A 15,942-nucleotide genomic window follows, 5' to 3' on the forward strand; every position below is an offset into this window, starting at 1 on the left:
AGGCAAATTATTCTCAGATTACCCTTTAATGCGGGAAGGCCTGCCGGTTGTCTGAGCTCCCTGGGTCATGCAGAAAACCCCTAGACTTGATACAAAACAGCTGCCTGGCTCAGTTGTTCCAAAAAAGGAGTGTTTGGGGGGCTGAAGCAGCAGGAAAAAGGTTTTTGTTGGTGGTGGAGATTTGGGTGGAAAAAAAAGTTAAACGACTCTTTCCTGGCCATTAAAAGGTGATTGAATTTTGGTATTAGCAAATTGTGGCAATCTCGAAAGAAGTACTGGAGAAGGAAATGGCAACCCACTCCAGTGTTCTTGCCTGGAGAATTCCATGGACAGAGGAGCCCAGCAGGCTACAGTCCATGGGGTCACAAGAGTTGGACAGGACTGAGCGACTAAACCACCATGAAAGAAGTACTCTGAAAGGGAGTTTGTTAAGTGCTCCCTGGTAATACCCACAGTATGTCCTGAAGAGGAGGGTGTTCTCCAGGGCAGGGGGCTGCACAGAACTCTGATGACCTCTGTGTCCCAGAGCCTCAGCCCAGGAGGGGCTGGGTCAGGGGGCTGACCCTGGGGCCTCCCTCCCCTCCAACCCCAAGGCCCCTACTGAGATAGCCACAAAAGGGTCAGTTGTCTGAGCTTCCTTTTGTTTCAGAGGCTCTAGGGGCCTCTCCAGATGCCAGAGTGTCTGTGTGTGTGTGTGCACGGCTGTAGAAATGTGTGTCTGTGTGTATGTGTACTGGTGCATGCAAATATTAGGCTTCCCAGGTGGCTCAGTGGTAAAGAACCTGCTTGCCAATGCAGGAGACTCAGATTCGATCCCTGGGTCAGGAAGATCCCCTGGAGAAAAGAAAGGGTACCAATCCAGTATTCTTGCCTGGAGAATCCCATGGATGGAAGAGCCTGGTGGGCTATAGTCCATGGGGTCACAAAGAGTCGGAAAAGATTGAGCAACTAACAATTTAATTTCACTTTCACTTTACACAGCTCACTGGCCTTGTTTGCCTGTACCATATGGGGTTTCATGGCAAGGCCCACAGAACTTTCTACACTGTTCCAGCACCTTCTCAGGACTGCCTAATCAGATGCAGCACATTCTATGTGGCATTTAATCCAGGTTTCCAGAAGGACTGTGCAATGGCCTGTTCTCATCCACTCCCCATCAGTAGCTCTGGGACCTTCATACAGGTTCCAGTCATCCTATTTCCTAATGCATCTTTTTCTAAAAAAAATGTTTATTTATTTGGTTATGCTGGGCTTAATTGAAGCCTGTGGGATCAGGTTCCCTGACCAGGGATCGAACCTGGGCCCTCTGCATTGGGAGCATGAGTCTTAGCCACTGGACCACCAGAGGAGTCCCTGAGTGCATCTTTAAAGACCTGTGGGATTCTGTGGCTGGTCTGTATGATTCCAAGATTCACTGTTTCTTTCTTAACAAAAGTGTCCTTTGAAATGACTGTAGGGACTTCCCTAGTAGTCCAATGGTTAAGACTCCATGTTTCTGATGCAGTGGGGGAGGGTCTGAACCCTGGTTGGGGAACTAAGATCCAGCATGCTGGGTGGCATGGCCAAAAAACAGAGAGTGTATTTACGTATAACTGAATCATTCTGCTGTACAGCAGAACTTAACATTGGAAATCAACTATACTTCAATAAAATAAATTTTAAAAAGCATATTTATAAAAAAAAGACTGTAAAACATATTTGATTCAGAAGCCAGGAAAAGACTAATAAAAATGGTAAATCGAAATTCACCGCCATGAAGAATTTATCTCCCAGCCCCTTTTAACCAGCACAGCTGTCATGTAAGAACTTTTTCTGCTTCTTTTTTATTCTTGTCTCTCCCCAGTCCTATTTCCTCTCCCTGCTCTAGATAGGGCTTATCTTTTAACTGTGGAAAAGCTACCAATTAAACAGTACTCCAAAGCTTATCAAAATATTCAGGCAGTCACATTGTCTGACATTAGCCTACTGGAAGCCAGAACTGTTTCACCCCAGGAAACATGAGGCTGCCCGGCGGGGGCCACAGTTCCTACTTTTATTTTGTTCCCCCAATACGTTCTTCCTTGTTCTTTAAATTCTTGATGGTCCCTCAGGCGTCTTCCTCTTCTGTTTGTTAAAATCTCGAAGAAGATGCCCTCCTGGCTGAGGTGAGATAGATAATTGAGTCCATTCAGGTGAGGGGTGTATGAACTCAATGTGTTACACATTTCATGTCTTCACTTTTAGATATGCTTTTGGTAACATGGAGCCTCACTGTCACTGGTTCCATATTTCCAGGGCAATCAGTGATAACACCTAGCTGAACGATTCTGGAGCTGAGCTATTCCCAGAGCAGCTAGGGGATTCTACAGTAACCAGAGCTGATTAGAAGCACTGGGCTTTCATAGCCCTAAAATTTCTCCTAACTCTTCCTTTTTTTGGCTCTTCCCCACCCCATCCACCCTCCCACTGCCCCAGGTACCCTCCTGTCATCTTGTAGCACCCAAGAGAGCACCCCAAAAGTCATCTCCCCACCTACTTCTGTGAGAGCTGACATCAAGGGAACTGCCAGTGATGTGTTTGGGGATGTTAAGGTCCAACTTAGGCAGACTTTTTTTTTCCAGAAATGATATTATAGCTGATGCTTTGGTTTTTAACTGCCATTGGGATTCCTAGTCATGCAGTAACTCAGCCATAAGTGGGTGAATGAGACTTCCATAGGCATGATTAGGGCTGAGCACTGTGTATTTTACATGATGGAATGAGAATGCTCAGATGCTCAGTTGTGTCTGACTATTTGCAATCCCATGGACTGTAGCCCGCCAGGCTTCTCTGTCCATGGGATTTGCCAGGCAAGAATACTGGAGTGGGTTGCCATTTCCTTCCCAGGGGATCTTCCCAGCCCAGGGATCAAACTTGCATCTTTTGTTGCTCCTGCATTGGCAGGCAGAATCTTCATCACTAGGGCCACCTGGGAAGCCATGATGAAATACTCACAAAGTTGCAAAACTTAAAGTTAAAAAAAACTTGAAAATTAAATTTTTAAATGTGATGACATTTTCACCCAGGGAATATTGCCTATAAATAGTGATATTGCTTATTTATAGTTTTCCCCATCCATCCCTGGTGGCTCAGACGGTAAAGAGTCTGCCTGCAATACAAGAAGTAAGGGTTCCCTGGAGAAGGAAATGGCAATCCACTCCAGTATTCTTGCCTGGAAAATCCCATGGAAGAGCCTAGCAGGCTACAGTCCATGGGGTCACAAAGAGTCAGACACGACTGAGCGACCAAGCATACACACAACCCCATCCATCAGTAGGCACATGCATGGGCATATACCCAGAGAGAAACACATGGAAAAATTGCTTTGTCCTTATGTTAATCCAGTGAAAACATTGTTAACTGGCCCATTTTGCAATTGTGAACACCGAGGCTCTGAGAATTGAAATCCCTTGCTGGTCTTAGTGTGAACTGGTTGAGGCCCATGCCATACGGTTTGACCCCTAGTTGTGCTTGAGAGGTTTCCCTGACACCCCCACAAGGTGGGAAGGAAATCACCACGGCACCTTGAGTCTCCGCCTGTGGTTATGCCCGGCAGCCGTGTACACTTTCTCTTGATGTCACATGTATATCACAGGTGCGATTTCCTTGCGGTCTTCAGAGCTGCCTTGCTGACCTTGAACTGACAAGCTTGGTATGAAGTCTGTGCCGATCCCCTCCCCAGGGAGGCTCTGGCCCAGGTGGTCACCCCCCTCACCGGGGTGGGGGCAGCCAGGGGAACCTTCCAGGACCCAGGCCTGGCCATGCTTTCCCAATGTGAACCTCAGAATCAGCCGCACTCTGCCATCCCATCCTTTCATGGCTTTGTCTCAGAGCTGAAAGAACCCTGTTTTGCTCTTGGAAACAGACAGTAGAATGGTGGTTGCCAGAGGCTGCAGGGTGGGGGTGAGTGGGAAAATGCTGGTCAAAGGGGACAGACTTCCAGTTCTAAGATGAGTAAGTTCTGAGCATCTCATGTACAGTGGGGTGACTGTAGTTAACAATTCTGTATTGTACAGTTGAAAGTGGCCAAGAGAGCAGATATTAAGTGTTTTCACTGAAAAAAGAAATAAAAAGTAACTGTGAGGCAATGAATATGTTAATTAAAGTGATAATGTACAGTAACCATTTTGCAATGTGTATATATATGTGCTGCTGCTGCTAAGTCACTTCAGTCGTGTCCGACTCTGTGCGACCCTGGGGTTCTCCAGGCAAGAACACTGGAGTGGGTTGCCATTTCCTTCTCCAATGCATGAAAGTGAAAAGTGAAAGTGAAAGTGAAAGTGAAGTCTCTGACTCCTAGCGACCCCATGGACTGCAGCCCACCAAGCTCCTCCATCCATGGGATTCTCCAGGCAAGAGTACTGGAGTGGGATGCCATTGCCTTCTCTGGTATATATATGTGTATATACTTAAAGTCATCACTTTACATAGATACACTTTTATTTGTCAATTACACCTCGTAGAAAACAAAAAATAAACATTAAAACATTTTTAAAAAGAAAAAAAAAAAGAGCCCTGTCTAGAAGTCTTTCCTGATAAGAGATACCTTCTGTCTAACCCACAATGGAATATTGTAGCCTCCTTAAGATCCTTTCAAAATACAATTATTCTTTAAGAACTAAGTTGAAACTGAAGATCAATCATCAAAATGTGTTATTAAAAATAACAAAAGTACAAGTGAGATACAATGGGCTGTGTATAAAATAAAATCGTTTTATTTTCAGTTTTGTAGCACAAAACACTGATTAAGAAACAATCCACATCATTACTGAGTTCTGTTTTCTGGTTTTTGCCTGATTATATGTCCCTTGAGTAACAGCTCTTAAATGTTTGGGCTTGGGAGTCAGAAGTCGTTATTTGGTTTCTCTTGTCCGTTGCTTATGTTTGTTCGTGTCAGAACTGCTCCCTCCTGATGATGTGATGAATGCTCATGCATATTATCTTAAAATAAGTACATTCTTGTATTTGTATTTTTGTTTTCAACATTGCCAAGGTTCTATGGAAAGTTAAAGTTAACACAAAATTAGAAAAAATAAAATTATTCAAAACCAGCAGCAACAAAAACATGTTATTATGAAGCATTAGCAGAAGAGCGTTTTAAGAAATGTTTTAAAAATTGGCCATGTTGTTAGTTTTCATGTGAATTCAGTGTATGCTTGGTATTATTTAATATGTATTCCTCTCTTTTTTTAATTGCAGCTTGGGCTGACGATAGCCACTCGCTATAGCCACAGGTAGGTAAAGTTACATCTTTTTCTTTTAAAGAGTATCTTTATTGATTTATAGCTTTTGGTTTGCTTGAGTCTGCATGCTTCTGAGCTTAATTTTGTTGGCTGTTTTACCCACAATGTCAGTAGCATAGCAATTAGATGAAATTGATCTAGTTGCTGATTGGTGAGAGTTTATCACTATTTGGAGGTGTAAGATTTTTATGTAAAAGTGGTGGTGGATAGGTCATTTCTTTCAAAACCAAAAATGTAACACCCTAGGGCTGGGACAAAGAGGTGACTTCTGGTAGTGGACTCTAAGGGTGAGAACTGGAAACAGGGGTGTCCTGCATGAGAGATGAGGCCAGAAAGCCAGGTGAGGGCTTGTTAATGAAGTCTTTGCCCCCTCAATGCAGAGCTCTCTGACTCCTGCTTTGGGTCCATCTGAGAATGAATGAAAGTCCCTCTTTTTGTTTTGTTTTGTGATTTCTGCTTTTGTCTCAGTTTGTATCATGTTTATCAAAAACGTTTGTTTCTTGTACTTGTATTAACCTTTCCCCTTTGCATGCATCAAAATGTATTAAGATGCTGAACTAATTAAGACACAGCCCAATGGAGAGGCAATAAGCACATCCCTATTGCTACTCACATGACAGGCCAATCAATTGAGACCAGTTTTGGGCATGGAACAGTGACTTTATTCAGAAAGTCAGCAGACTGCCAAGATGGTGGACTGGTGTCCCAAAGAATCGTTTACCCTGGTTAGTATTCAGTCTTCAATACTAAAAGGAGCCCAGGGCTGGAGGGTGGTGGTGGCTGGTTTTTCAAGCTTCTTGGTGCTGGAATCCTTTGTTCTCGCACCTGTCCATGTCGGTCAGGGCACAATGTTCCTATAAACCTCCAACAAGACAAATGGTTATTCTCTGTTCTGCAACTTTTTATCTCTATAGGAATGGAAAAGTGTTATACCTTTAAAGGTCAGAGCCTTAAAAATGGGCTACCCTGTATATTTCAGGCTATAAACAACATTCTTTTAATGATTAACTTGTAGCAAATGCAGCAGGATACAAAAGTTAAAGTAGAAGAACCAGATCCAATATGGAATCAGATTTGTTCTTCCCTATCACATCTTCATGGGGTTGGAGGTTAAGCCTGCATGACCTGCCTCTTGTCCCATTGCCTTTGTTCTGTCTCTGGGGCCAGTGGGCCCAGAAGGGACCAGCCTTTCCTCCCTGCAGGTCACCATGTTGCCCGGTGATGTCTCTTCTGCTCCTCCAGCCACCTGGCTCTGTTACCCACCTCTGTCCCCTGGAGGTGGAGGGTGATGAAGGGAGTGGGCTTCTGGTTGAATCCTTTCTTTAAAAATCCTACTAACTTATTTAGAGTACTGGAAACTTCTGTCCTTTTGTTCACTTTTTCTATGTGTGTAAATTATATCTAAGATAGATTTTACCATTTTATTTATGTATTTATTTACTTATTGAAGTATGCTTAATTTACAATGTTAGTTTCAAGTGTACAGCAAATTGACTCAGTTGTATATACATATGTTTATATATTTCTTTTTCAGATTCTTTTATACTATAGGTTATTACAAGATGCTGAGTATACTTCCTTGTGCTATACAGTAGGACCTTGTTGGCTAACTGTTTTATGTGTAGTAGTTTGTATCTACCAATCCCACATTCTTAATTTATCCCTCCCCTGCTTTGGTAACCATAAGTTTGTTTTCTATGTTTGAGTCTATTTCTATTTTGCAAATAAATTCAGTTTTTTGTACAGGAGTACAAATATCTCTTTGAAAATTTGCTTTCTATTCTTTTGGGTGTAATTGGTGGGTCATATGGTAATTTTATTTTTAGACTGTTGAAGAGCTGCTATACTGTTTTCCTGTTTATTACTTTTTTAATTTTAATTTTTTTTACATTTTTTGTTTTTATCTTTTTAATTGAAGTGTAGTTGCTGTACAATATTATGTAAGTTACAGGTGTACAACATTGTGATTCATAATTTTTAAAGGTTATACTCCATTTATAGTTATTATAAACTATTGGCTATATTCCTTGTGTTGTATAATATATCCTTGTAGTTTATCTTGTTTTTAATTTAATTTTTATTTTATTTTATAGTTTGATTGACAATGTCATGTTAGTTTCTAGAGTACAGCAAAGGGATCCAGGTATATGTACACATATATTCATGGTGTTGTAGCTTGTGTCTATATAGTTCTTGGTCACTTCAAGAGCTCATAGTTGCTATTGAGAAAGGATTTCCATTTCTCTTGTTGCATTTGCCCAGAACCCAGATGACAGAATTGAGGTTTTCCTTGGTCTTTCTTGTGTGGATAGGGATATTTTGGGAAACAAGGCTTGGGACTTTAGGTTGTAATCACCAGTTCTGTTTCCAGAATTCTAACAGGAGAGCCATAAGGGGGCTTCCCACATGGCTCAGTGGTAAAGAAGCCACCTGCCAATGCAGGAGACGTAGGTTGGATCTCTGGGTCGAGAAGATCTCCCTGGAGTGGGAAATGACAACCCACTCCAGTATTCTTGCCTGAAAAATTCCATGGACAGAGGAGCCTGGCAGGCTACAGTCCTTTGGGGTCCCAAAGAGTTGGACACGACTGAGAGGCTGATCACACACACACACAACAGGAGAGCCAGGGCCAAGCGAGGTGGAAGAGAAACCCCAGCAGACAACCTCAGTGGATGGAGGTGAAATAGAGGGGAGGGAAGAGGCAAACATAGTTCCAAGAGGCCGTTTCTCACTATGAACAGGAACAGGCGAGGGGGCTTTAAAGGATTTGAGTGTGGGAGGGGAAGGGCCTGCTAAAATCCGATAACCCTGTGAGTGAGCAGAACCTCTTAGGCTGCTGCAGACACATGGGGCAGAGCTGCCTGGAGCCAGAGGGGCTCTTGTGTGGCGAGAAAGGGGCTCAAAGGATGCAGGTTTTGTTTCCATGCATCTGCATTTGTGCCTCGGCTCTCAAATCTCTTTTGTTAATAATACCATGCACAGAAAATCCCATAGGTGGAGGGGCCTGGTGGGCTACAGTCCATGGGGTCGCTAAGAGTTGGACACGACTGAGCAACTTCACTTTCACTTTTCCCTTTCATGCACTGGAGAAGGAAATGGCAACCCACTCCAGTGTTCTTGCCTGGAGAATCCCAGGGACGGCAGAGCCTAGTGGGCTGCCGTCTATGGGGTCACACGGAGTCGGTCACGACTGAAGTGACTTAGCAGCAAGCAGCACAGTGTTTGGAGTTAGGACCCCTCAACCCTACCCCAGCTCTACACTAATACACGCACACCCCAACCATCCCCACTTCTGCCCCAGGCATCGTTCAGCTTCGAACTCCTGGTACACCTGTTACTCTGGACCTGTGTGTGTGGTATAAGAGTGCGTGCGTGTCCCTGTGTTTGTGTGTGTGTGTGAGAGAGAGATGTGCTGTAGGATAGAGGATTGAGGAGCTGGGAGGGTGGAAAGTGACATCATCATATTCCTACCATATAGATGTACCGAGCAAGGAGGAGCATCAGCTGTGACCGACTGTGCCTTCGACAGCAAATCTGGCACTCATTTCGCTTATTGTCATGGCATTTTAGTTTATTTGTGTAAAGTCATGTCATTTTCACAGAGTGGAAAATTGTGTCTTGCTGTTCATTCCCCACTGTTTGGCTTGAGGTTTTTCGGGTGGAATCCACACAGTGGTGACAGCTGGGTAACCCCCAGAAGTGCCCTTTGCAGATAACAGCTCAGGGGCCCCGCCACCCACACAGTGGGGAAATTGTTCCCCACTGTGTGGGTGTTTTGTTTTTTCTTTTTCTACAAGATTGTAAGAGAGTTTAGATGTTCTTCCTGCCTGTCACAAGGCAGCAACCTGAGGAAGCCTGCTCCCTCCTGACAGGAACCCCTGGGCCAGGGTGAACTGGGCTCAGGAGGGATCCACTCACAGTTGGCCCTCGTTCTCTGATATGGTGGAGAGGTCACATGTACCCATAGCAGGGAAGTTTTGCACATGGCACTCATGACCATATTTCTAAGAAAGGCTCATAAAAATGTGGTATGAGAGCAGCAAAGTGACCCCCGATAAAATTATTTTGTTTTGTTTTTAATGTTTTGTCGTTTTTAAATAAATGAGGAAGGGTGGCTGAATCTAGAGAAGATCATACTAAGTGAAGTCAGCCAGACAAAGACAAATACCGTATGATAGCACTTCTTTGTGGACTCTAAAATATGATACAAATGAACTTATTTACAAAACAGAAGCCGACTCACAGAGAACAGACTTGTGGTTGCCAAAGGGATAAGGGGGTAAGGGAGGGATAAACTAGGAGCTTGGGGTTAGCAGAGGCAAACTGCTGTGCACAAAATAGATAAACAACAAGGTTCTACTGATAGCACAGGAAATCTATATTCAATATCTGGTAATAAACTACAATAGAAAGGAATATGAAGAAGAATATATATACACACATATATACGAATTGCTTTGCCATGCACCAGAAACCAACACAATATTGTAAATCAACTATTACTTCAATATAAAGAAATAAATGAGGAAGGAAGGGAAGTTTTCATTTGTCTTGTTTTAGTTAAATGGAAAGCCACAGTTTTGACTTTTAGATGAAGACTAAAAGTGTATCATAGGGCTTCCCTGGTGGCTCAGTGGTAAAGAATCCGCCTGCAATGCAGGAGACAAGAGTTCTACCCCTGGGTCCGGAAGATCCCCTGGAGAAGGAAATGACAACCCACTCCTGTATCCTTGCCTGGGAAATCCCATGGACAGAGGGGCTTGGCGGACCTACAGTCCATGGGGTCTCAAAGAGGCAAACATGACTTTGAGACACTAAACCACTACCAAAGGTGTATCATTTTCACAGCTAACTTCTTTCCGTGTACCCCATTCAGGCCTGTGCTCTAAGCCTAATCTTAGAGTTGAAGGTACCAACCCCCTAAAAGGCTTTGAGGTCCCCTGGGTGCTGGTGAGGGCAGGGAGAATGGGAGACTTGATTGTGATTATCCCCAGGGAAGTGGGCGAGTTGACAGCTTGATCAGTTCAGAGCTGGACTAAGGTGGGCGTGGCCTCTCCAGAAGGGAGAGGCAGACCCCCTGATTATAGGTTATTCTGAGACTGCCTTCAGGTATTGGTTTTGAATGAGCCCACGGGGAAGTGGGCCAAGTAGGAAGTGAAGGAGTCCTCGTGTACTTTTGTGATCTGATTTAGATTAGAAGAGTTTGAAGTTCATAGATGAAGCAGAATGGTTATTGAATGGACAGCCTGCATCCATGAACAGATGAAATTGTCATCTTGAGATGCAAAGGGAGGAGAAGACCGGAAACAGGGCCATCAGGCCCGCTGGACATTGATTTCAAACACCCAGTGATTCCCATCTGGAGCTGGTTTGATCTTGTGGAGATGGTTATTCTCCAAATTCTGTAAAAATAAACAAAGCTGCCTTTCTGGCCTTTTTTCCCATTCCAGGGAATAATTGTTTCTGTCACTCGGGCTCTCTGGCCGACTGTTCCACCTGTCTGTTTTTCAGACTTCACACTGAGGCTCCAACTAGATTTATACTCAAGGTTGCCGAGAAATTTATCCAGCCCCCATGGTGTAATCTTAAAAGCAAAGCCATCTTTTGGAAGGTTGTGTTCTTTTTTTAAAAAATGAATTTATTTATTTTAATTGGAGGACAATTACTTTACAGTATTGTGATTGTTTCTGCCACACATCGACATAAATCGGAAATAGGTGCACACACATTTCCCCCCATCCTGAAACCCCCTCCTTCTTCCCTCTCCAACCTACCCCTCTATGTGGTCCCAGAGCACCAGCTGCGGCTTCAGCTTCCTTCTTTAGATAAACTTAGCACAAAAGATTGCCCCCTGAAGAGCAGCATATGAATATTCACAGGGTGTCTGAGTTAGATGCTCCGAGTGAGGATGCTGGGGGCCGAGGTTGTACAGCTGAACTCGGCAGGGGGTTGTGGATGTACCTGGTGAGAGGTAGATGCTTTTCAAGGTCCAGGGGAGTAAGGAGTAGATACATGTTCCTCTCCATGCCCGCCCTGTTTAAAAATTGAAATATAGTCAATTTACAATGTTGTGTTAGTTTCTGGTGTGCAGCAAAGTGACTATGCACCAGAATATATATATACACACTTTTTTCAGATTCTTTTCCATTATAGGTTATTACAAGATATTGAATATAGTTCCCTGTGCTATGCAGTGCTTCCTTGTTGTTTATCTATTTTATGTATAGTAGTGTGTATCTGCTAATCCCAAACTCATAATTTATCCATCACCCCCTTTTCCCTGTGGTAACCATAAATTTATTTTCTATGTCTGTGAGTCTGTGTCTGTTTTGTAAATAAGCTCATTTGTATCATTCTTTTAAGATTCTACATATAAGTGATATCATATGATACTTGCCCGCCTCTGTCTGATTTACTTCACTTAGTGTGATCAGCTCTGGGTCCATCCATGTTGCTGCAAATGGCATTATTTCATTCCTTTTTAAATGGTTGAGTAATATTCTGTTTCTGGGCTTCCCTGATGGCTTATTCGGTAGAGTCCACCTGCAATGCAGAAGACCTGGGTTTGATCCCTGGGTCAGGAAGATCTCTTGGAGAAAGGAATGGCAACCCACTCCAGTTTTCTTGCCTGGAGAATTCCATGGACCAAGGAGCCTGGTGGGCTGCAGTCCTGGGGTTGCAAAGAGTCAAACACAACTGAGTGACTAACACACACAATATCCCAATGTGTATATATATACCACATCTTCTTTATCTATTCCTCTGTCAATGGACACTTAGATTGCTTCTGTGTCTTGTTTATTGTCAGTGAACATTGGGGTACATGTATCTTTTCAAATTAAAGATTTCGTCTTTTCCAAATACATGCCCAGGAGTGGGGTTGCTAGGTCATATGGTAACTCTGTTTTTAGCTTTTTTGGGAATCCTCCATGCTGCTCTGCATAGTGGCTGCACTGATTTGCATTCTCACCAACAGTGTTGGAGGGTTCTGTTTTCTTCACACCCTCTCCAGCATTTATTATCTGTAGACTTCTGGATGATGGACATTCTGACTGGTGTGAGAGAGTGCCTCACTGTACTTTTTATTTGCATTTCTCTCATGATTAGCAATGTTGAGCATCTTTTCATGTGCCCATTGGCCATCTGTATGTCTTCTTGGGAGAAATGTCTCTTTAGGTCTTCTGTTCAGTTTTTGATTCTCCATCCCCTTTTAATCTCTTGTCTGGTATCCAGTTGGTGCCTTTGTCTTCTAGGGATCTTCTGGTCCAGGATCCTGGCCATTTCCCCAGTCAGACCTACTCATCACGTATCTGTTGCCACCTCCACAAAATGGCCTCTGGGGGAATCTTTTGCCTGCCACCCAAAAGATCTTTCTCAAATACAGATCTGTAATGCCCTTCCCACTCAGGAACTTCCATGGGCTTCCTTATGTGGAATAGCATAAGGAATCCCCTGACCCTTAGCAGGGGACCCAAGACCTCATCCCCAGCCTCTGTCTCCTTGCACTTTGCTGCCATGAGCTTCCTGCCTCCTTAACCCCTTGCTCTGGCATCTTCCTTTGAAGAATTAACTTTCTTCCTATCTTGCATCAGTGAACTCCTGTGCACCCTCCAGTGGCCCCTTCCGTGTTATCTCCTCTTCACCGATTTGTTAAGGAGCCATATTCCTTCCTGTTGTAGGTCTCAGGGCTGCTTCTCAGAGCTTTTCCTTTTTATGTCTTTTCCTTTCTGTCTCAGACAGCGGGCTGGAGAGGCAGGTTACCTTCTTCTTCCTCACGCACATGCCCCTCCAGATCAGAGCGTGTGCACTCCACAACCCAGCCCTTACAGCCAAGGCCACTTGGCAAAGCCATTCTGTGTGGGTGGGTCTTGGAGGAACTGGTTGGTCTTTCTTTTATGATATCTCTGGAAGATAACTACTCTTTTACTTTCAAGAAGATAAGGCACCCAACTCAAATCGATCAGCGCAGCTCAAATGAAAATGCAGCGACATAAACAGATGGGACCCCCTTGGTGGCCCAGTGGTTAAGAACCCACCTTCCACTGCAGGGGACGGGGGTTCAATCCCTGGCCAGGAAACTAAGATCCCACATGCCGCGGCGCTACTGAGCCCATTGGCCACAACTATATAGCCCATGCACTCTAGGACCTACACACCACAATTAGAAAGAAGCCCACATGCTATTACTAAGACCTGACACAACCAAAAATAAATAAATTAATAGAAGTGTAAGCATAAATGTTTTGTGTAATGATAAGCTAATTTAAAAAATGACAAGCTAATTCAAAAATTTATATATCAAGGCAAAAGACTTATAATAGCCAAAGCAATTTTAAAAAGGAGCAGAGTTAGAAAAGTTGTACTTCCTGGCTTCAGGACTTATCCTAAAGCTACAGGAGTTAAGATAGTGTGGTATTGGTGAGAGACAGGTATATAGGTCAGTGGAACACAGTAACATCTACAGGTAGACCCACACATAAATGATCAACTGATTTGCACAGAAGTGCCAAGGTAACCCAACAAAGAAAGAAAAATCAGAACCACAAAGTCTCAACCCATTCCTTACAACTTGTATGACAATGAGCAAAAATGGGTCATGAGCCTAAAGTAAAAGCAGTAAGTAAAAACTTTATAGAAGAACACATAGCAGGAAAATCTTTGTGACCTTGGGCCAGGCAAAGATTGCTTCAGACACAAAAAGCATAAACTATAAAAGTTGGTAAAATGGATTTTATCAAAGTTAAAAACATCTGTGCTGTGAAAAACCACTGCTAAGAAACTAAAAGACAAAAAAACAAACCAGAAGAAAATATTTTCAAAACACTTATCTGATAAAGGACTTGCATCCAGAATACATGTAGAACTCTCACAAGTGTTTGACAGGAAAGCAATTTAATAAGTGGGCAAAAATTCTTGAACTGATACTTGACCACAGAAAAGCTACAGATGACCAGTCAGCCTATGAAGAGAAGTTCAGCATCATTAGTCATTAAGGAAATGCAAATTAAGGACATAATGAGATGCCATTATACATATATAAGAATGGCTTAAATAAAAAAACCAAGCACAACAATAAAACACAAAATGCAGAAACCCTGATGATATGAAAGTGCTGATGAGGACTTGAAGTAACAGCAACTCTCATCCTTTGCTAGTGGGAAGGCAAAATGGTGTGGCAATTTTGGAAAACACTTCAGTAGTTCTTGTAGTTAGTTGCTCAGTCATGTTTGCCTGTTTGGGACTCCATGGACTGTAGCCTGCCAGGCTCCTCTCTCTGTGGAATTCTCCAGACAAGAATACTGGAGTGGGCTGCCATTTCCTCCTCCAGGGGATATTCCCGACCCAGGGACCGAACCTGGGTATCCTGCATTACAGGCAGATTCTTTACTGTCTGAGTCACCTGGGAAACATTAACCATTACCTTACTGTATGACCCAGTGACTCTACTCCCAGATTGTACCAAGACAAGAGAAACGAAAACATTTACCCACACCAAGACTTATATGCAAATGTCCACAGCATCTCTGTTCACAGTAGCCCCAAACGGAAAACAGTCTTCACTGTCCTTCACCTGGGAAGTTGGATAAACAAACTTCTACATCCCATATTTCACTGGCACATCTGTACCTGAAATATGACTCAGCAGTAAAAAGGCACCCTGCAGAATGAAAGAAGCCAGATTTGAAAGCACAAACTGTATGATTCCATTTGTATGACATTCTGAAAAAGGGAGAACTATAGGGAAGAAAGGGCTTCCAAGGTGGCTCAGAGATATGTAGGTTCAATCCCTGGATCAGGAAGATCCCCTGGAGAAGGAACTGGCAACCCACTCCAGTATTCTTGCATGGGAAATCTCATGGACAGAGGAACCTGGTGGGCTACAGTCCTTGGGGTTGCAAAGAGTTGGACATGATTGAGTGACTGAGCACACACACACACACATAGGGAAGGAAACAGGCCAGTGGTTGTCATGGTTGAGGGTGGGGTTGAGAAGGTGACATGAGGGATTTTTGGCGGGGGTGGTAGACATAATATTCTAAATTTTGGTGGCGGTTGCAAGACTGTACATGTTTGTCAAACCTCAGAACTATTTCCGTTGAAATAGATAAAGCAAATTGTAAAGAGGGGCTAGAATGACCAAATTCATGCATCACACAAGATATTGTTAGAGTGTTGAAACGTCAATTTGTTTAAAAACTTCCTGTTGTTTTTGAACAGAAGCTGCTTCAGTTTCAGCAAAATTTAATTCAACTGAGAAAAAACTAAAACTATGAGCTTTCAAATAGAAAAAGCACCAGCCTCACAACTTTGAGAATGATTATCAGAGACTCAAAAGACAAACCTTGGAGACAACAAAAGAGGGATCTTTTAAGAAATGCTGCATCACCAACCAACTTGAATGAAACAGAGAATAATGTGTTGAAAAACATGGAAAACAATGAGTCCAAGATAAAAACTAAATTTAATAGAGGTGGATTTTATGAAGAAGTTTTTAGGAATATGCAGACTAATTTTCTTAACTAAAATTTTCCTCACGTGATATATGGTAAAAATCTATATCTAAGTAAATATAATGTTTTCGGTGAAAAAAAAACCAACTCATAGAATTGTAACACTGAGTATGTGTGAATTTTGCACTTGAACTAAAGAGAGTCAAGGTTGGAGAGAGCCCAGGCCCCTC

At 43.0% G+C, this 15,942-nt stretch overlaps 1 protein-coding gene across 7 annotated transcripts in view; it reads left to right on the plus strand.

Annotated features, from left to right (window-relative positions):
* The window catches only part of ACOXL (acyl-CoA oxidase like), a 359,193-nt gene that overhangs the window by 102,411 nt on the left and 240,840 nt on the right, over positions 1–15,942 (plus strand). For all 7 annotated transcript variants that reach the window (XR_014051963.1, XR_014051964.1, XM_081484832.1 and 4 more), the window contains exon 10: positions 5,218–5,252. Coding sequence is in view for 5 of the 7 variants with exons in the window: in XM_081484832.1 (XP_081340958.1) it covers positions 5,218–5,252 (35 nt within the window). In the remaining 2 variants the exon portion in view is untranslated. The remainder of the gene's footprint in view (positions 1–5,217; positions 5,253–15,942) is intronic.

The sequence above is a fragment of the Giraffa tippelskirchi genome, chromosome 4 (assembly GCF_054371585.1).
Source record: "Giraffa tippelskirchi isolate mGirTip1 chromosome 4, T2T-mGirTip1v1.2.pri, whole genome shotgun sequence".
NCBI classification, from domain to species: Eukaryota; Metazoa; Chordata; class Mammalia; order Artiodactyla; family Giraffidae; genus Giraffa; species Giraffa tippelskirchi.